We start from the raw sequence: 20,841 nt of genomic DNA, 5'->3' as shown, positions 1-20,841 counted from the left end.
TGGGGCTACTCTCTTTCAACATGTTCACTCATCCCTTGGGAGATGCTCAATGGTTACTTACACTGAAATATTTACAGAATTTTTGGCAAAACCATATAAACCAAACACAAAGTATACTGAGAAATAATTCTGACCACTGAATAGTTTTTTAAAAACAACAATATGTTTATATCTCATTTAACATTTGACACAGAAGAGGCCACATTTAAATAAACACATTAAATCTTCAGAGAACTTTAACTGCAGTTTTGCACCTTGGATATGACAGATACTCATATAAGATGCTTCCATAATTTCTTTTGTCATTTATTTTTATTTTTACAAATTATACCATGATAAAACATAATAAAAATTTCTCATATGAAATATTTTTAACATTTTACAAGTTAATCAAATGCATACCACAATAGATTTTGCTGTTGTTGGTGTTGTTTAAATAGGGAGTTCTCATGATTTTAGTATTATACAAATTTAAGTTGAGACTACACTCAGAAAGAAGTTTAGAAAATGGCATTACAAAAGACTCGGAGTGAGCAGTGAAAATAAAAACCAAACCCATGCAGGACTTCTCTGCAGTAATAAATCAGATGTTTTCACTGCCACAAGTCTTCAGTGCGGCCAAACTTAAAAATGAGTCCTCTGTGAATAAAATAAGAAACATCATATGACTAGCTGAGTTTGGTAAAAGAAAGACTGTGTGAGATTTAGAATCGTGGGAAACTAACAATAAAGAATAATTGATGAGTTGTATGGAAAAAACCCATGGGATGTATCAGAATAGAAACTGATCATTCTAAGGTAGTAAATTCTTTCACTGTGCTCAGCTGTGCTATTTACCACTAGCTTCCCTGCATCCTTAACTTCTAAGTTTGGAGACATATGTCCCTCCTAAAAAGTTAACCAATGTTTAGCATGTAACCATTATATGTCTGATTTTATCTAGTTCATTCAACAAGTGTGCCACATCTTCTTTATCCATTCATCTGTTGATGGACACTTAGGTTGCTTCCATGTCCCGGCTATTGCAAATAGTTCTGCAATGAACATTACTGTACATGTATCTTTTTGAATTAGGGTTTCTCAGGGTATATGCCCAGTAGTGGGATTGCTGGGTCATATGGTAGTTCTATTTTTAGTTTTTTAAGGAAACTCCATACTGTTCTCCATAGTGGCTGTATCAATTTACATTCCCACCAACAGTGCAAGAGGGTTCCCTTTTCTCCACACCCTCTCCAGCATTTATTGTTTCTAGAGTTTTTGATGATGGCCATTCTGACTGGTGTGAGGTGATACCGCATTGTAGTTTTGATTTGCATTTCTCTATTAGTCATGTTCAGCATCCTTTCATGTGTTTATTGACAGTCTGTATATCTTCTATGGAGAAATATTTTTTTGAGAATTTTTGCATCTATGTTCATCAATGATATTGGCCTGTAGTTTTCTTTCTTTGTGACATCTTTGTCTGGTTTGTTTGTATTTTTTATAGATTTTTTTCCTGTAATTGATATCTAGTCTCATGGCGTTATGGTCAGAAAAGATACTTGATACAATTTCAATCTTCTTAAATTTACCAAGGCTTGATTTGTGACCCAAGATATGGTCTATCCTGGAGAATGTTCCATGAGCACTTGAGAAAAGTGTATTCTGTTGTTCTTGGATGTAATGTCCTATAAATATCAATTAAATCCATCTTGTTTAAAGTATCATTTAAATCTTGTGTTTCCTTATTTATTTTCATTTTGGATGATCTGTCCATAGGTGAAAGTGGGGTGTTAAAGTCCCCTAGGTAATGAACGTGTTACCGTCGATTAGGTAATGAATGTGTTACCATCGATTTCCCCTTTTATGGCTGTTAGCATTTGCCTTACGTATTGACGTGCTCCTATGTCGGGTGCATAAATATTTACAATCGTTACATCTTCTTCTTGGATCGATCCCTTGGTCATTATGTAGTGTCCTTCTTTGTCTTTTGTAATTGTCTTTAAAGTCTATTTTGTCTGGTATGAGAATTGCTACTCCAGCTTTCTTTTGATTTCCATTTGTATGGAGTATCTTTTTCCATCCCCTCACTTTCAATCTGTATGTGTCCCTAGGTCTTATGTCTGAAGTGGGTCTCTTGTAGACAGCATATATAAGGGTCTTGTTTTTGTTATCCATTCAGCCAGTCTATGTCTTTTGGCTGGAGCTTTTAATCCATTTACATTTAAGGTAGTTATCGATATGTATGTTCCTATTACCATTTTCTTAATTGATTTGGGTCTGTCATTGCAGGTCTTTTCCTTCTCTTGTGTTTCCTGCCTAGCGAAGATCCTTTAGCATTTGTTGTAAAGCTGGTTTGGTGGTGCTGAATTCTCTTAGCTTTTGCTTGTCTGTAAAGGTTTTAATTTCTCCGTCGAATCTGAATGAGATCCTTGCTGGGTAGAGTAATCTTGGTTGTAGTTTACTCCCTTTCATCACTTTAAATATGTCCTGCCACTCCCTTCTGGCCTGCAGAGTTTCTGCTGAAAGATCAGCTGTTAACCTTATGGGGATTCCCTTGTATGTTATTTGTTGTTTTTCTCTTGCTGCTTTTAGTATTTTTTCTTTGTATTTAATTTTTGATATTTGATTACTATGTGTCAGCGTGTTTCTCCTTGGATTTATCCTGTATGGGACTCTCTGTGCTTCCTGGACTTAACTATTTCCTTTCCCATACTAGGGAAGTTTTCAACTATAATCTCTTCAAATATTTTCTCAGTCCCTTTCTTTTTCTCTTCTTCTGGGACCTCCGTAATTTGCATGTTGGTGTGTTTAATGTTGTCCCAGAGGTCTCTGAGACTGTCTTCAATTCTTTTCATTCTTTTTTGTTTATTCTGCTCTGTGGTAGTTATTTCCACTATTTTATCTTCCAGGTCACTTAACCATTCTTCTGCCTCAGTTATTCTATTGATTCCTTCTAGAGAATTTTAAATTTCATTTCTTGTGTTGTTCATCACTGTTTGTTTGCTCTTTAGTTCTTCTAGGTCCTTGTTAAACATTTCTTGTATTTTCTCCATTGTATTTCCAAGATTTTGGATCATCTTTACTATCATTGCTCTGAATACTTTTTCAGGTAGACTAACTATTTCCTCTTCATTTGTTTGGTCTGGTGGGTTTTTACCTTGCTCCTTCATCTGCTGTGTGTTTCTCTGTCTTCTCATTTTGCTTATCTTACTGTGTTTGGGGTCTCCTTTTTGCAGGCTTCAGGTTTGTAGTTCCTGTTGTTTTTGGTCTCTGCCCCCAGTGGCTAAGGTTGGTTCAGTGGGTTGTGTAGGCTTCCTGGTGGAGGGGACTGGTGCCTGTGTTCTGGTGGATGAGGCTAGATCTTGTCTTTCTGGTGGGCAGGACCACGTCCAGCAGTGTGTTTTGGGGTGTCTGTGACCTTATTATGATTTTAGGCAGCCTCTCTGCTAATGGGTGGGTTTGTGTTCCTGTCTTGCTAGTTGTTTGCCATGGAATGTCCAGCACTGTAGCTTGCTGGTCGTTGAGTGGAGCTGGGTCTTAGCGTTGAGATGGAGATCTCTGGGAGAGCTCTCGCCGTTTGATATTATGTGGAGCTGGGAGGTCTCTGGTGGACCAATGTCCTGAACTCGGCTCTCCCACCTCAGAGGCAAAGGCCTGACACCCGGCCGGAGCACCAAGACCCTGTCAGCCACACGGCTGCTGCCATTTTCCCCCGGCCAACAAGGCTTTTTTAAGTCGAGGTGCTAGGTGCTAGAAGCTAGGGCTAAAGAAGTAAAGATACAGTCCCTGCTTTCAAGTTGCTCATGTTCTTGATGACACAATGTGGTAGTATAGGGGGTGGGGGTGGGGAGACACATATATATCACATGTTAAGGGAGCAGAGAACATATGGGAATTTATTTTGCCTGAATGTGTTAGAAAAGGATTTACAGAGGAGGTAATATTAGATAAGTTTTGAAGGATAAGCAGGAGTTTGAATGGGAGGTTGGGAGGAACAGGAGCTAGTGGGATGATGAAGGAAGATGTTTCAGGGAGAGGAAAAGGAAAAGTAGGTCACAAGGCAAAGAGGAATAAAAGACCGTGGGGCCTCAGGACAAGCCCAGGAGATGGATGTGTCAGGACATGCCCTCACAGAGCTTACACTCTAGGTTTTAGTTTGGGAAGTATCTATAGTTGTCTTCAAGGCTTCAGTTTAAGAGGGCAGAGTGGAATTATATGCATATGTATACACACACACATATATATATCTCAATATAAATATCTGTGGTGTAGTAAAGCAGCGGAGAGTCCAATATGGCGAGTATAGTTCAAGAATCAAGGAGGATGAGGAACGGCAGTGGCCGGATTTGGTAAGCCAACTGACCAGGGTGGCAAATTGCCCACAGGGGCCTTCGGTGCCTTAGATGAGTCAAGGGGGCAGGCACCAGCCTGTGATCTACTAAAGGGGCAGCTGGTACTCGGGCCCAGGCAATGCATGAGATGGGACTATGCAGAGATGCATCCCCCATTAAAAGAAACAACTTTAGCTCCAGCGGATTGTTGCTGAGCAGGGCCCAGGGTTGTCAGATCCTCTAGTTTTTCAAGAAAGGCCCCAAATTCCGATTTTTGATGAAATCTCTTGATATTTAAATGTCAGCTCAAAAAAAAAAAATACTGTATAGGCTAAATAAAACAGAATTGTGGGCAGAATTTGGTTGGACGGTCATTAGTGGTGACCTCTTCTGTAGACAGCTCCGAGTTTTGAAAAATTTTAAAACAGGAAATGACAGGCTTAGAGCTTTGTTTTAGAAGGAAACCTGACAGAGGAAAACTGGATCCAACAGAGGTATCAGTCAAGGATGTGAAGTGCTCAGGAAGGGATGAGGACGACCAAACATAACAATGGAAATAGACAAAAAGAGAACAGGTTTAAGACAATTCAGAAGCAGACTCATCATCAGGGCTTGGACGTGGGCAGTTAAGTGCAAGGGAGAAATGAAGAGAGGAGTGGATGCTTCAATGACATCTGCTGGTTTTCATATCTGTTTTCCAATCTCCAGTGTATACTCAAGGTTAAACCCTCCATCAAAATGGTTGATTTAAAACAGGTTTCATAGGGAATTCCCTGGCGCTCCAGTGGTTAGGACTCTGTGCTACCACTGCAGGGGGCCCAGGTTCGATCCCTGATGGGGGAACTAAGATCCCGCAAGCCTAGCAGCACGGCCAAAAATTTTAAAAAAACAGGTTTCATAGGCCTTTATGAAGGTAAACACCTGAGTGTTTTTTGATGAAAACAAAAATGCAACCAGGAAAAAAAAAAAAAAAAAAGTGCAACCAGAAAGTCATCTATACCCTCTCTCGGAAGTATATGAATTTCTCTTTATAAAGGATTTCATAAACCTCCAAAAAGTGATTTGATCTCTGCTCTTCCAGGTAATATCAAACCTACTGCTACAAAAAAAGAAAAACCAAAGTTGGGTATTAGGGACCCTACTCTCCAGAGAACTTAAAAGAGATGTGGTAACTTCAGCACACTAGTCACCAGATGTAAACTATAATCTCAATAGTTTCTTGGGCAAGAGCCAGTCCCTCCTACATTGTCAGATGGTCACCTTTGATACTGACATCTGTTTCTGAAACAGTAATTTCTAAGTGTTGCTGAGAACTGTTCTGTTATAAATCAAAATGGTAGGCAATCTGCTACAACTATTCTAACAATGGTGTCTATTAGTTGAATTTAATTTCGATTTGCTTACAGTATTTTCACAAAACCAAGTTAGTTTTTAGACTTAATAGATAGAATAGTAATAAATGGGAAATTAACCAAACTCATTGCATAGAAAAGTAATTTATTATAACTAATTTGAGACAATGACAAGTCATTGATCGGTTTCCAAGGTTTTGTGAAATGTGCTAACTACCATATGAACTTAACGTGTTTTTTCCCTCATTGGAAAAGATAAAAGTTTCCCACAAATCTTCTCTCAATCCTCTGGTTCCTCCCTGCTGTGACAGAGTAACTTCTCTGCCAAAAACAGCATCTCAAAGTGGAACTTACTTTATCCTCTACCTCTGCCAGAGAAAATAATGATTAAAATAAAGAAGGCTGTTGTTTGCCCTTCCTTGGCTGGTTCTCATAAATCCCCTCCCTACCACGCCATCCTGAAGCTTTTCTAACCCCTGCCTCTGACCCTGTTACACTGCCTTCCTTTGGCTGAAGTTGTGGGGCACTGAATTCCCCCGAGCACCTCTAACCCTGTGGAGATACTGGAGTAGTGAGCTCAGGGTGCCCGGTCCTTCTTTAAAGATGCCCAAGCCTCAGCATTGCAGCTTGAAAGGAAAAGAAATCATAAATATCAACACTGTCCCTCTCATAAACACATGCTACATTACCCTATAAAATAACAAACTTACCCATATTTACCAAATTTGCATAACCTGCGGAGTGAGCTTTGTTCACTTTGTATTTTTCAAGTACAGTGTTATACTAGGCAACTGGCTGAAGATTCAGCAAAAGGAGGAAATGTCAATTAAATTCATTCCAAATTTCAAATTTCACCCTCATAGTACCTGGAGACTGAACCTTGAAGTCAGATAGCCTGAATTCTAGCCACATGATCTCAAATATGAGCTCTGTGCCTGTTTCTCACATATAAAATGGTGATAATAATGGAGCCACCTTCCGAGTTGTGTTGGGGATTAACTGAGAGCACACATGTAACACTAAGACGGTGCCTTGCCCATAAAAAGTGCTCAGTAAACTTTGGTCATTATTATTTTCTGCACAAAAATCAATGGGCTTTTTTTTTTTTGCGGTACGCGAGCCTCTCACTGTCGTGGCCTCTCCCGTTGCGGAGCACAGGCTCCGGACGCGCAGGCTCAGTGGCCATGGCTCACGGGCCCAGCCGCTCCGCGGCAGGCGGGATATTCCCGGACTGGGGCACGAAGCCGTGTCCCCTGCATCGGCAGGCAGACTCCCAACCACTGCGCCACCAGGGAAGCCCTGGCCTAACATTTTTAAAAAACCCTTTGGGTTTTTTCCACTAGCTTCAAGATGCAAGGTATGACCCAAAGTGGCTGTGGATCTTGCCACATGTAAGTTCACATTTTTCTTATTTCTAAACTGATTTTATAAAATTGCAAAAATGCTTTGTGGTAGAACGGGAAAAGTGTGAATACCAACTGCAGACTATTATTAAAGGGCAACTGCTAGCATTTCATGAGTGGTTCAAGTAGATATGGGGCATCTATTTCCTTTTAGGAGGTGGGTGGGAAGGGACAGGGAAGGAGAAGTCCTAGAATAGACTGTCCTAGAATATACAGCATATAAAGAAGATACAGAATATAAAGATTTTTTTTAAAACCTTTTTTGTATTAAGGACATCTTTGAAAATCTGACGAAAGCCACAGACTCTCTTCCCAGAAACAAGCAGAAAAACCAATGTCTTGCACACAGAAATACCTGGTGGTTTCCAATCTTTAGAAGCCTACCCATGGAAAGGAAGTTAAGAACTCCTGATACACAGGATAAAGAGAAGTTTTTGTTGTTGTTGTTGTTTTGTGGGGGAGGGGTTGAGTGGGAGGCCAGGGATAGGGGAAAGAGCAGGCCCTAAGTGTCCAGGAAAGAATGAACATTAGAAAAGATTAGTGATAAAAGTATTAAGGTCTTAGCAATCTTTTAATTTGCCATTGCATCAGAAGGATAAAAAAAATGTCAGGACTTTTCCTCTACCCCTCAACTGTCACAAATTCTCATGACACCAAGGATAGTAAGAACCATAAAATGCATTCAGAAACAAAATTTTAAGAAGAAATGATTTTAAGCAGGCTTTCATTAAAAGCAACTGTTAGAGATACAGATTTTAAATGAACAGCGCCAGTGTTATGTAACTAAATCTACACAAATCACAGTTCTTCGTTAAAGGGGAGGTGGTGGCAATTTAAAAAATCGATGTATGTTCCCAAGGTGGGCAGCAAGCCAACCCATGTAGTAAAAATATCTTTCTCAGTCTCATTCTTCGTATTTTATGACACTAACATGGGGAAGGGGCATTAGACGGGGAAATTAAGCAACTAAATATAGTAAATGACATAAAATAAGCCATAATTTAAAAAAAAGATAGGATGAAGAATGCAAAACAAACTTACCCAAAAAAGATGAAGGCATTTTGGAAAAATACAGCAATTCCAGGGTATACTATGGCTTTTTCTGTAAAAGTAATTGTAATATTTAGAGGTTTATGATCTCAACACATTGTTTCTGATAAACTGGTGAATATGTTTTCCTGCCTAACATAATTGATTTTTCTGGTAACTATGGTTGGTGTGGGCATTAAATGACATAATACATACAACAGAGTGTAGCGCTGGTAGCCTCCTGCATTTATTTCACAAATACTGAGTACATATTACGTGCCAGCACTGTTCAACGTGCTTGAGGATACTGCAGTACATAAAACAGGCAAAGTGTTTGCCTTCACGGAGCTAGAGAATACCAAGAATAAATAAGGAGAAAAAGCAGGAAAGGTATAGGAAATGTAGTGAATGATGATATTTTCTACAGGTGGCCAGAAAAACCACATGAGAAGGTGACACTGGCATAAGGACACGAAGAAGGAAGTGGGGGCAGGAGCCATGCAGAAGCAGCAGAACAACAAGTGCAAACGCCCTGGGGTGGGAGTGGTCTGGTACATCAGAGGAATGGTCACGTGGGCCAACGAAAGAAAAGTAGGAGACAGATCAGAGAAGTACGAGGGGCAGGCTGGGAGGTGCAGATCCTCTAGAGCCTTGCAGTAATGGTGAGGACTTCGATTTTCACTCTGGGTGAGAGGAAAAGCCATTGGAGGGTTTTGAGCAGAAAAGTGACCTGAGCTGACACATTTCAATAGGATCCTGCTGGTTGCTGTGCTGACAGTAGACTAAAGGGAGGAAGGGGAGAAACAGAAACCAGTGAGGCGTCTATTTTAAGAAATCAGGCCACAGACTATAATGGATTGAACCAGGGTGGGAGCCAAGGAGAAGGTAAAAAGTGGTCAGATGCAAGACCACTTTTTTTAATAGCAGAATCAACAGCATTTGCTGATGGACTGGGGTGTGTGGGATGTGAGAGAAAGAGGTGTCATCCTTGACAGGCCTTAACCACCCAGGTTTTGGGCTTAAACACCTGGATGGAGAAAGCAGCCCCTAACTAAGATGGGCAAGACTGCCAGAGGACCATTTTGTCCCCATTTTATCCTCGACTGATTGAAATTCTCATAAATTTCTACTATTGGAACTGTTAATCATCACTGCCTAATTGACAAACTGAGGCATGATGAATAGATGAATAGCAACTTTTTCTCATAATAGTTTTAAATTAATCTGATTACCATAGCCACTGGTTTGTACAGGCCTTCTCTACTAGAAGGCCACATTAAACAGCTATTGACACTAGAATGACTCATAAAGATCCTATATAAAGGCAACTTTATAAAATTCCAGATCTGCTGCTAATAATTCTCAAAGCATAACCTGGCTTCAGAAGCCTTTAGGAAAATAACTTAAAAGTCTATGAGATGAACACATTCCTACAAAAAGGTGCTCTGTATTAATAGCTGTATCTAGGAAAGAAGAATTATCAGTAATTTTAGTTTCCTCTTTGAGCTCTTTTTTTTTTTTTTTTTTGGTGGTACCCAGGCCTCTCACCGCTGCGGCCTCTCCCGCTGCGGAACACAGGCCCCGGACACACAGGCTCAGCGGCCACGGCCCACAGGCCCAGCCGCTCCGTGGCATGTGGGATCCTCCCAGACCGGGGCACGAACCTGCGTCCCCTGCATCGGCAGGTGGACTCTCAACCACTGCGCCACCAGGGAAGCCCTGAGCTCTTTTATATTCTCAATTTTCTACAATGAGAAAGAATTATGCACTTCACATGATAAAAAAGTAACATTTTTGTTTCTAAAATATGATGGTGATAGATTTTATAGCAGCAAGAAGACTACTTATGATATCATGTTAAATGCAAAAGGCTAGGTTCAAAATTATATTTATACTGATTATAACTACTTAAAAAACGCAAGATACCAAAGGAAATATACCAAAATATTTAAAAGTAGAAAGATTATTATAGTTTTTTTCTTTCTTTTCTACATTTTTAGTAACATGGTTTTATAATAAATTATATAAATAAAAAAAACATAAATATTTAAAATTGCCTATCATTCCTATCTATAAGATTAAAACAATTTTAATAAAAAATCAGGAAACCAATGATTTCAATCCAAGAATTACATTTTATTCAAAGAAATAAAATGTTAAAATATGAGCTAGCTTAGATCTCTGCTGGTCTAGTTTGGCAAATCATTAATATTATATTTTTACTATGATAAGCATCGTCAATTTTACCCAGAACATTAAATGGATTTCATGTTTTTCTGGGGTCCCTCAAGGCAAAATTTCAGCCAGGGACCCAAAAGCAGGTCTTTTCCTAGCTTGCCTTAAACTGGCCTTATATAGCAGATACGCCTTAAATGTTAATTTGCTTTTCTGTCTAAAAGAAGATGCTATCATATTATCAGGGAGCTTTAGCTCAATAAATTTCAATTCTAGGATGTTAGAGCTTTGCCTGGATATTACTCAGCAAGTCAAAACTTGCCAAATAGCTGGACAACATATGTGTTCTGCTTTTGAGGTTTCTGGAAGCCAAAGAGAAACAAGGTATAGAGCTGTGTCCCATTCCTTCCAGGCTCTAGATTAGAAAATACAGAAGAAAGGCACACTAAAAACATAGCAAACAAACAAAACAAATACAGATAGGGGGAGGAAAGTTCCCAGGCACAAATGCCTTGTTAGTATGAAAAAAGCTTTATTCTAAAAAAAACCAACTTTAACACAAAATTTCAGTATTCCATTGAAGTAAAATAAAAACTGCGTTTTGTCTTACCTTTAGCAACATACCCTCCAAAAAGAATCCACATAGATGCGATCAGAGAGCCAAAGGCCAACATGAAACCAATGAACAGCCAAATGCGAGCACCTTAAGGAAAATAATATTTTACCAGAATTGTTTCTCAACTGGCAGCAGTCAGTTCAATTAACTTTTCAAAGAGAAGACAAAAACCCAAAGAAAAAAAATGTGTAGTTGCCATTAAAGTCTAAAGCAAGAACAGTGAAAAATGTGCTGAGTATCATCAGTGTGGACGTTGGCTCTTTTCCTGTTGGTTGGTTGGTCTGTATATTCTAAGTGCCCGTGCTTACTTTCCCCAACTATGACACTGAGAAAAACTTTACTCTCCCTCCCTATATAAATCTCATGAAATATGTTTCACCATGTTTAGAAGCTCATTCTCCAAGTATTTTTAGAAATTGTGCTCCAAAGTTTAAAGCCCTCTAAGAGAACTTTCAAACAATAACATAGGTATACTTAACAAAAAATTCATATTCAGTGATATGTGAACCTAAACACTACCGTATTTCCCTTTTAGGCAAGTCAGGCAGCAAAGCAAATTCAAATTTAGTGTGGCTGGCACTTAGGACTAAGCTGCATTAAAATTATGTTAACAGAGAAAGACAACCAACTTATAAATCACATTATACAATATTTCTGAAGATTTGATATGAAATAAATGGAGTCATTGGATGGCCTAAAATGAATTCTGAGATGAGTTTGTTTAATTAGCACAAATACATTTTAATAAAAACACTGCCCTGCTCAATAAAGCACAGCAAATAGAATGTTATAAATTTCTGATTTCATACCCAAAACATAAAATAGTTCTGAAATAATAAGCTGTTACTCATAGATGAGATACTAAAACAAATACAACTAGCTCTGGACCCCCCAAAGCTGTGCTAGCTAACAAATTTTATTTATGGACGTGATTGCCATACTCTATCTAGTCTTAGCTCAAGCTATTATTGGCTTATTATTACCAACACTAACTGCTAACGTCCATCTCTTTGTTTAGAGTTTACAAGGTTGCGGTACGCTGGTATTTCTGTATCTTTTCTACTTAAGTTGATCTACAAAGAGAGTGAACCAAAGGAGAGTCTGAAAGCATAGACCAGAGCTGACTACTGCAGTTTCTCCTGTTTCATTAGGGAAAGAAAAAAAAAGTCACCTGAAATTTGCCTAGATCCAGGTTCATTTTTGTATGGATATAATATTTTACCATTTAAACTGCTCAATAAATATCTGTCCCCTCAAATCTCTGACTAAATTGTACCCTATAGGAAGCTGTGCTACACGTATCCTGTATTCTGCCTACCTTGGGTACATGGCCATGGGGTTCAGGGGATATGAATTCCTTAGTTGAGCAGGGCAGGCCTGGGTGAATCTAAGCACTAAAATTCTATTATTCTATTCAGTTTTGCAAGATTAAAAGAGTTGCACAACAAAAATGAATGCACCTACTACTGAACTGTATACTTAAAAATAGTTAAGATGGTAAATTTTATGTTGTGTATTTTAAAACACACCAAAAAACTATGACTCTAAGCTATTTCAAAATGCTAATTCAATCAAGTAAGGTTGGCAAAAAAGGGAAGAAAATAATTTATACGGTATAGCTTCTTAAAAAATAATAATAATAATTAATTAATTTGGCTGCGCTGGGTCTTAGTTGCAGCACGCGGAATCTGCATTGCTGTGTGTGGGATCTTTGTTGCAACGTGCGGGATCTTTAGTTGCGGCATGTGGGCTCTAGTTCCCTGACCAGGGATCCAACCCAGGCCCCCTGCATTGGGAGCGCCAAGTCTTAACCACTGGACCATCAGGGAAGTCCCGGTACAGCCTCAAGTAGCAGAAATTCTATTTTGCCCATGTATTCTTTATTATACACTGTTCTTTACTGTACTCTGTATACGTTTATATCCACATATTATTGCACAGGGTTATATATTCAAAACTGTGCGTATATTTAAAAATACTATTCGGCAATCTTTGATCAAATGCGACTTTTACCTTAGGCCTTGGAACCTATGACCGACCTCTCCCTGGAACCTATAACCTATCTCTGATCTGAAGGAGGCAGACAAGTGGCCCTCCCATGCATAATTCTCATTTTAAGGGTGTATAGTAAGATGTTGTTTGCACCTATTTACCTGTTTGACCCAGGCAACCTTCACTGTAACTATCACCTCGCACTTGTCCATTCGATACTGCATTAATCCTGTGTGAATACAATAAAACCAAGAGATCAGGGTCTCTGACTCTTAACAGGAAATTATCCATGACATCAAATTACCAGGTACAATAAGCTAGAGTTCTGCAAATTTAAGGTAAGTCTTCATAAGTCTTGAGTAATGGGTTTATACACCTTAGGCAAATCCCCTCAACCAGGTATCCTGTAAAGCAGTGGCCATAGTCCCCAGACCAGCAGAATCAGCATCACCTGGGAATTCTTTGGAAAGAAAATTCCCCGGCTCCACCCCAAATTTACTGAAGCAGAAACTCTGGGTATGGGCCCCAGCAATCTGAATTTTAACAAATCCTTCAGGTGATTCTGATGCTTGTTAAAATTTGAGAGTGAAATTCTCAAAATTGTATCTTGCTAAGATTGGAAGGATCTTTAGCTTGGTCCTATCTAGTTTTCCATTTGTACACATCAGACATACTCAACATGAAGAGGTGCAAGTGGTAAAATCTTGTTTTCTCAATCCCTGTTACACGTTCCAGACATAAGAAGTCTTTTGCTGACTTTCACAGAATACTAAATTGAGATAGCCTTGCTTTCTTTAGAAGTATCCTCTGAAAATTTTAAAATATCATGGGAAACTGTTCACAAGACATCAAGTTAAGAAGTTAGAAAACTATATACGCGTGTATGTGTGTGTATATCTCCATTTAACTGTGTATGTATGAGTGTCTACTGCTAGAAAGACACAGGGGCTGTGTCTATCTTATTTCTCACTGTTAGTCTCAGTGCCTAGCACAGGGATTGGCACATAGTAGGTGCTGAATACGTGAACCCTAATTTTTTCACAACAACACAAAGTCTTAATTTATTCATTCAAATCTAAGTTTTAAAAAGAATGATCAAAATACTCTTAATTATTTTCAGTGATCTCTCGTAAGTTATTTGGTACATAAAACAAATACATTTTAAAACAAGTTTCACATTTTTAAACAACGCAGATGTTCCTGGGCTAGTGGCTAGTGGCTCTGCTTTTTCCTTGCTGAGCCACGTGAATACACTCCACAGCTCTCTGTGGGACAGTCATGACCCTGCCTCGTCAGTCTTCACCACTAGGCACATCCTCGAATGAACCACCTCTTTTTGTTCTCTGGTATTACCGGTTTTATACCTATCTCAAACTTATAGGAAAGTCCCAAGTATAGTTCAAATAAATCTGTTTTCCTGAAACATTTGAAACTTGCCAACACGATGACCCATAACCCCAGAAATCTGTATGTATTTCCTATAAATGAGACAGTTCTACCGAACAATACAACCATCAAGATCGGGAAATTAATGATCCATTCCCATTAGCTAACCATCACACCTCATCCAAGTTCCCCGGTTGTCCCAATAATGCTCTAAATAGTAAAAGGATCCGGTCCAGAACCATGAGGGACATTTTGTTCTCCTGTCTCTTTAGTCTCCTCAGTCTGGACAGTTCCGCAGTCTTCTCTGGCTTTTATGACCTTGACCCTTTACTCCAGCCATGCTGGTCCCCTTGCCATACAGCCTTTGTGCTTGCTCTTCCGTCTGTCTGGAATGATGCTCTCCTACGTATCTCCATGATCGGGTCCTTCACTTCTTCAAATCTGTACTTAAAAATCACCTTCCAATAAGGCCTTCCTTGACTCTATTTAAAATTTCTGCACCCTCTGCTGACATCTCATATCCCCACCTCTGCTTTTTCTCTCTAGCACTTATCATTATCTTACATGCTATATATTTAATTTATTTCTCTTTAGTTACAATCTGCCTCACTCATTAAGGTATAAATTCCATAAGGACATGGATTTTCCTGTTTTATATACTGTATTTACTGTACCTAGAGCAGAGCCTGGGAATATAAAAGCTTAATAAATATTTGTTGGAGGAATGAATAAACAAACTCTTAGACAAAGTATATGGTTTCTGACGTGAAAGTAAAGTTATAAACACTGACAGCCTAGAAATAAAAGGATAGCTGAGAGACGCTGGGAGACAGAAGTGGGAGAGGAGAGGTGGAAGGAAGAAAAGAAGCCTCCTGCTTTTCTTCAACAGTCCTTCTCTATGATTTGACTTTTGTTGTTGTTGTTGTTGCGGTACGTGGGCCTCTCACTGTTGTGGCCTCTCCCGTTGCGGAGCACAGGCTCCAGACACGCAGGCTCAGCGGCCATGGCTCACGGGCCCAGCCACTCCGCGGCATGTGGGATCTTCCCGGACCGGGGCACGAACCCGTGTCCCCTGCATCAGCAGGCGGACTCTCAACCACTGCGCCACCAGGGAAGCCCTATGATTTGACTTTAAAACCATGTCCCATATGTTAATTTGGTTAGCACTTAAAAAATTTAACTCTACTCAACTGTATGTAAAACATTTTTCTTTTGTGACAATCTGTAAGTCATGTCACTAACAATGACACTTACATTAGGAAGGCTATGGTTGCTATAACACCACAGGCATGGTAGGAGTGGTTGAACTCATCCATAGTGGGATAAATGACAGCTGCATCTATGATAATCCACCAGCCTGTAAAAAACTAAAACAAACAAACCACAAAAAGGAGAAATTACAGTTATTTCATATCTTACTGGATAAAAAGCAAGGAATCTTGCTTTCCAGCAAAGAAAGCAAGAAATCAAGCAAAGGATCTAAGTGAACAGATCCTTTCTAATAAAGTCCAAAATTTTCTTAAATGTTCCAGCAGTTTCTTGCATATAATTAGTATATGGCTTAATATGTGACGAAAGATTAGATACCCTAAAGTCCCACAGCAATTATTATTTATTAACACTTCTTTTCTAAGTCTACTTTAGTCATTATTTTATGTTGTCATATTAAAGTCTGTAATCTAATTTTGTGAACTAGAAGTTACAATATTTCATGGCAGGAGAAAGGAAAAAAGTGATTCAGACTCCAGCTGACAGGAGGAGTGGCCTGTTGCCGATATATTATAAGCCTCCAGGAAGATATTATTGAAAATGAAAAAAAAGTATTCAAAATAATATAGGGAATAATTATCGTTGATAGAATTTTAGCTAGCCTCTTGGTGTTGTGAAATAAACAATGGCTATGCAGTACTGCTTTCCCTTTTGATGAACTATAGTGCAGTCTACAGATGGTTTCAGAGATTATGCTAAATTCAATTTAAATACCAAATTATAATTTATTTTAATTGCATTTGGTTCTGAACACTATCAAGGGCAAACATATAATGAAAAAACATTAAAACTGCACAAATATTTTTTAATCACCTGAGCAGAAACTTACAATAAGATGATATTAAGCAAATACTGACAAGTAGCTTAGAAGGTTTGGAAAGTAACCCCCTTCTCTATCCCCACTTGCAATCCTGACCTAGTTCGCTCTCAGAATTGCCATCTTCAGGGAATCATTTTAAAATAACTATTTTAGGCTAATCAAATTATTTTTATCAGGTTACAGACAGATCCATACTCCATTAATGACTTTTTTACTAGCTAGTGCAAGTACTCTTTCACTGTTTTTTTTCACCCTTAGCTCAATGTATTCAAGATATTTTCTTCATAGATTAAAATTCAAAGCTTTTTTTTTAAGAGCAGAATTTCTATAGTAGTTTTATATTTTTGACATTACTTTGGAAAAATAAAGGATAATTATTTTTCATAGATTATAACTGTCAGAGACTAGGCAAAGAGGACATATTTAGAGTTTTGTTTGTTTAAAATTCACTGTTTAGAGCATATGACAACATTAGAGGACAAAACAAATATCAGATACCTTGAAGGATCTGTAATGTAAATAAGAATTTTATACTCTAAATTACTTCTAAGCAATATATTTTTATGAGTTCTTTCTTTCTATTTTCTAATGAGATTGAGAAGAAAGTTAATGCTGATCATGGAGAAATGCAATCATATCTCTTGAATGGTTTTGACCTGATTGTTTCTTAAACACTTCTTAGTAACTTAATGTACTCATTAAGAGGAAGCATAATCCATGCTATGAGTAAGTGTATAAAATATACTGTCTTACTATACAATTTTTTCATGCAGTTAAAGTAAAATAATCTAATCAAATTTCAAGCCATAATATCAACTCTAGATGGAATAACTAAACCCTCTCATGAATAAAACAAAATATCAACATTTTAAAAAATTCAGTAGCAAAGATAAAATAAATAGCACTTACTTAAAGACATCACACAGAGCTTTAAATACATAAAAACAAACACACCAAAATAATGAAGGCCCAAATTATCAAGGACACTTACTAGGATACCAGCAGCAATGGAAGCAATAGTATTGCGCTTTTCCCCCCAATCAATGCATTCTGAGCATCTCAAGCCTTCTAGAAATCCAGACATTTTTTTCAGGTCACTTGAAAAAACAAACAAACAAACAAAACCAACTAAAGTACTTCAATTGACTTGCTTCTAAGCTGACTTATGTTTCTAGAAAATAATTAACAGTTTAGGAATAATTTAATAAAAGTGAAGCTACAAATACTTTATCTGGCTACATATACTTCAGAATATTTAATTTAGCTTTTGATGAATTTCCACATAACTCTGGAAAACAAAATGTGGACTCATTTAAGTTTCTTTTTTTTTTAACTTAAAAGATGGTTTTGGTATATTTTAAGCAATGTAAACAAAAGCGGGCATCCCAATATTGAAAAAATTTTACACTGATTATTAATTTTAATTCCAAACTAAGCTATTATGTGACTTAGATATTTACAGTCCAGCAGCACTAGCATAGCAGAGACAAGTGATAAAACTTTGGTTCTGAGTTAAAGCATGGACTCAGATGAAAAATATTTCTCTTAACAATTTACACATTTTGTCATAGAACATGTTTCTTCACACTCAGATTAAGAAATTAAACACTGCACCCGCCTCACGTCCCTTCACTTCATTGTTTTTTCCTTCTCCATGTCTGCCTGTTGGCGTCATTTCTATGTAAAGAACACCCACTTCATTTTAGTAAGCTCTATCTCTGACACTAACATGTTTTCCAGCCAAGAGGAAGCACAAAATTGAAGTCAATATTAATTCAGACCATAAATAAAGAAAGAAGAAAGAAAAAAAAAAAGAAAGGAAGGAAGAAATTAAAGAAAGAAGGAAGGAAGAAAGGAAAGAAAGAAAGAAAATGCACTGCTATATTACCATGGATAAGTTACCATAGACGACAGTTACATAAAACATTCCTTAGAGCTGGGCCAAACAAACCTGGTCTGATACACATCCATAGGATCTCTATTTCAGAATATGAAAAAGCCTGCATTAAGTGTAAATTGATAATAATCAAGCAAACATCCAAACTCCTACAGTGAATCTTAACCTGTCCATGAAGCTACTCTGTAGCCAGCAACCATGGTTGTTCAAAAACATATCCTAAAAAAGAGCAATGAATCCAGTTGGAAACTCCCTTATAAAAATTAAATTTAAAACCGTGATTATACCCAGTGCTAATATGCCTTTAGGACAAGTCCAATTTTGAAAATTCACTCGTTTTATTCTTCCCTGGGAGGAACGGCAAGCCAGTATGTTGTTTTCGGTTCACCCCAATGACGCCGCCCAGAATCTGTTTTTCTTTGGTTTATTACCCGCACAACTCGTGCCCAAACTCCGCCCTCCAGATTCTGGGAATCTGAGGTGTAGAGAGTGGCCTGCGACTGGGAAGATGTGGAAACTAGTTCTAGCTCTTGTGGCTCGGCCATCTCCCTCGCCCAGGGAACCAGCCGGCTTACACTCCTTCCGGGGTGTCAGTTTCTGCAGCTCTAAAGTAGGGGGGCATGCTGAGTTTCAGGGATCCTGTGACGTGTCGGGGAAGGCGCTGTCCGGACTGCGGAGGCGGTCGTCCTCTCCCGCCGCCGGCCGGACACGAGTCAGCAGGAAGTGGCCAGGAAGTGTCCAGCAAGACACAGCCTGAGCCTGCAGCTTCCCAGAGGGTGGACCCAACGACTCAGGCAGCATCAGCCGGGCAGACACTCCTAGGTCCCGGCCTCATCCGGCCTGCGGCAGTTCCTCCCCTTCCCCCACTCCTGCCTGGCACTTACGTCCAGCCCCGCGCGTGCAGTCGGTCCAGAGCCCGGTGTCGCGCCGCGCCGGGCCGCCTCACTTTCCCAGTTCCAGCCAAGAAAACAAAACAGCCACAGGCCGCCGGATACCCGGATTGAGCAGCACCACCCCAGGAGCTCGGTTGCGCATGCGGAGAAGGGGCGGAAGGAGCGGTGCGGAGAGACTAGGACTCGCTGAGGGAGGGCCAGAGAGAGCCACGCCCACCACGCCGACGTCTCTGCGCATGCTCCGGGCGCCAGGTGTGGGGACTTTCCGTAGCGCTCAGTTCACATGTGTACGTCGGAAGTGATACGTGGGTCCGGCGTTGCAGGGTAGGTGTGGGAAGTTGCTTTCTCCTAAGCTTTCGAAAGAAGGCGTTTGTTGGGGCTCTGTATCCGTCTTCAGTGAGGTGGTAAAGTTTCTATTGCTGGGGTCGCTCACACAGTTACCTCAGGCATGGGTCCTGTGTGGTGCAAAAGGTAGGTCCGGGTTCGCGGCCGGCCCCACAGCACTAATAGAGGTTTTAAAGTCCCGTTTATTTTCTCAGAGCCTGGCCCCCTCCTCGCCGTAGCTTCGCCTGCGTGAGTGGCGGGGTCATTCCCGGGAGGCGGGGACCTCCCGGTTCTGGAAGCGGGCTACTTGGGCGACCCAGAGGGTCCCGGCGCGGTGACCCTCTTCTGAGACTTGACCTTTTTTTCCCGTTTGCATTAAGGTAGGGTTTCTCAACCTAAGCACTACTGACATTTTGGGCCAGATAATTCTATTTTTTTGGGGGGGAGCAGTCCTGTGCGCTGTAGGGTGTTTATCTGCATCCCCTTCTTTCCCCCAGTTGTGACAACCAAAAATGTCTCCAGATTACCAGACATCCCCTCCCGGGGAAAATCGTCGGGAGACAGGATTAGGTTTAGGAGATACTCTGGGTTTTGGGGAAGTGACCCTTTTCAGAGCCGGCATCAACGATGTCTTAGCTACGTGAAGGAACTTGTGGCCGGGCTCGCCCGCTCTTCCAGACGCTCTCGTTCCTGTTCCAGCGTCTCGCTGGAGTCGGTCGTGGTCCAGGAGTCAGAGCCCGCACAGGAGAAGGAGCAGGTCACGGTCTCGGTCCGGAAGGCGCCACCAGAGAAAGTACGGGCGCCACTCGCAGTCTTCCTCGCGGAGCGGGTCGCGACCCCGCAAGAAGTGCCGCTCTCGGGGAAGGTCGTATTACAGAAGGGCCCTCTCGAGCACGCGGGGTGACAGTACTAGGGCTTTGACCCTGTAGTGTACCCACGCGGGGAGACAGTACTAGGGCTTTGACCCTGTAGTGTACCCGGAAGAACACAGCACTTGGAGGGAGAGATCCAGGAAGAGGTCACAGAGCAGAACCCCGTTTCCTGTAAGTAAAAAAGGTGGGTGGGTTATTTGTGCTTAAGAGAGGCGCACAGTTTCCTCTTTTTACATGTAGGGCGACAGTATATGAGTAGGCTAGGGAACCAAGGTGGTTGTGTCATTTAATTTCTTTGATTTCTTTTGATGTATGAAATCTCTGTAGCTTTGGGTTGGGGGCGGTATTATCTTTTTTAAAAAATAAATTTATTTTATTTTATTTATTTATTGTTTATGGCTGCATTGCATCTTCGTTGCTGTGCATGGGCTTTCTCTAGTTGCGTCGAGCGGGAGCTACTCTTCGTTGGGGTGCGCGGGCTTCTCACTGCGGTGGCTTCT

At 40.1% G+C, this 20,841-nt stretch overlaps 1 protein-coding gene across 1 annotated transcript; it reads right to left on the bottom strand.

Annotated features, from left to right (window-relative positions):
- Positions 1–141: 141 nt before the first annotated feature.
- On the bottom strand, positions 142–19,284 carry TMEM50A (transmembrane protein 50A). Its single transcript, XM_024766699.1, has 7 exons — positions 19,137–19,284; positions 17,347–17,452; positions 15,521–15,633; positions 13,042–13,109; positions 10,883–10,975; positions 8,110–8,170; positions 142–639 (listed from the first exon to the last, which is right to left on the bottom strand). The coding sequence occupies exons 2-7, from the start codon at positions 17,437–17,439 to the stop codon at positions 594–596; spliced, it is 474 nt and encodes a 157-aa protein (XP_024622467.1). The 5' UTR covers positions 17,440–17,452; positions 19,137–19,284; the 3' UTR covers positions 142–593.
- Between the last annotated feature and the right edge of the window lie 1,557 nt (positions 19,285–20,841).

Source organism: Neophocaena asiaeorientalis, unplaced genomic scaffold, assembly GCF_003031525.2.
Source record: "Neophocaena asiaeorientalis asiaeorientalis breed wild unplaced genomic scaffold, Neophocaena_asiaeorientalis_V1.1 scaffold79, whole genome shotgun sequence".
In the NCBI taxonomy this organism is placed as follows: domain Eukaryota; kingdom Metazoa; phylum Chordata; class Mammalia; order Artiodactyla; family Phocoenidae; genus Neophocaena; species Neophocaena asiaeorientalis.
Note: the sequence above shows the minus strand (reverse complement) of the source record. Positions and strands in the feature narration are given on the sequence as shown.

What these genes read in the sequence shown, in the direction of transcription:
- TMEM50A (XM_024766699.1), bottom strand. Translation starts at nt 17,439, where the DNA reads ATGTCTGGATTTCTAGAAGGCTTGAGATGCTCAGAATGCATTGATTGG. An exon ending in AGGTTGCCTGGGTCAAACAG is followed by an intron (nt 10,976 to 13,041) that starts GTAAATAGGTGC and finishes ATTTTCCTTAAG; the next exon opens with GTGCTCGCATTTGGCTGTTC. An exon ending in TGGAGGGTATGTTGCTAAAG is followed by an intron (nt 8,171 to 10,882) that starts GTAAGACAAAAC and finishes TTACTTTTACAG; the next exon opens with AAAAAGCCATAGTATACCCT.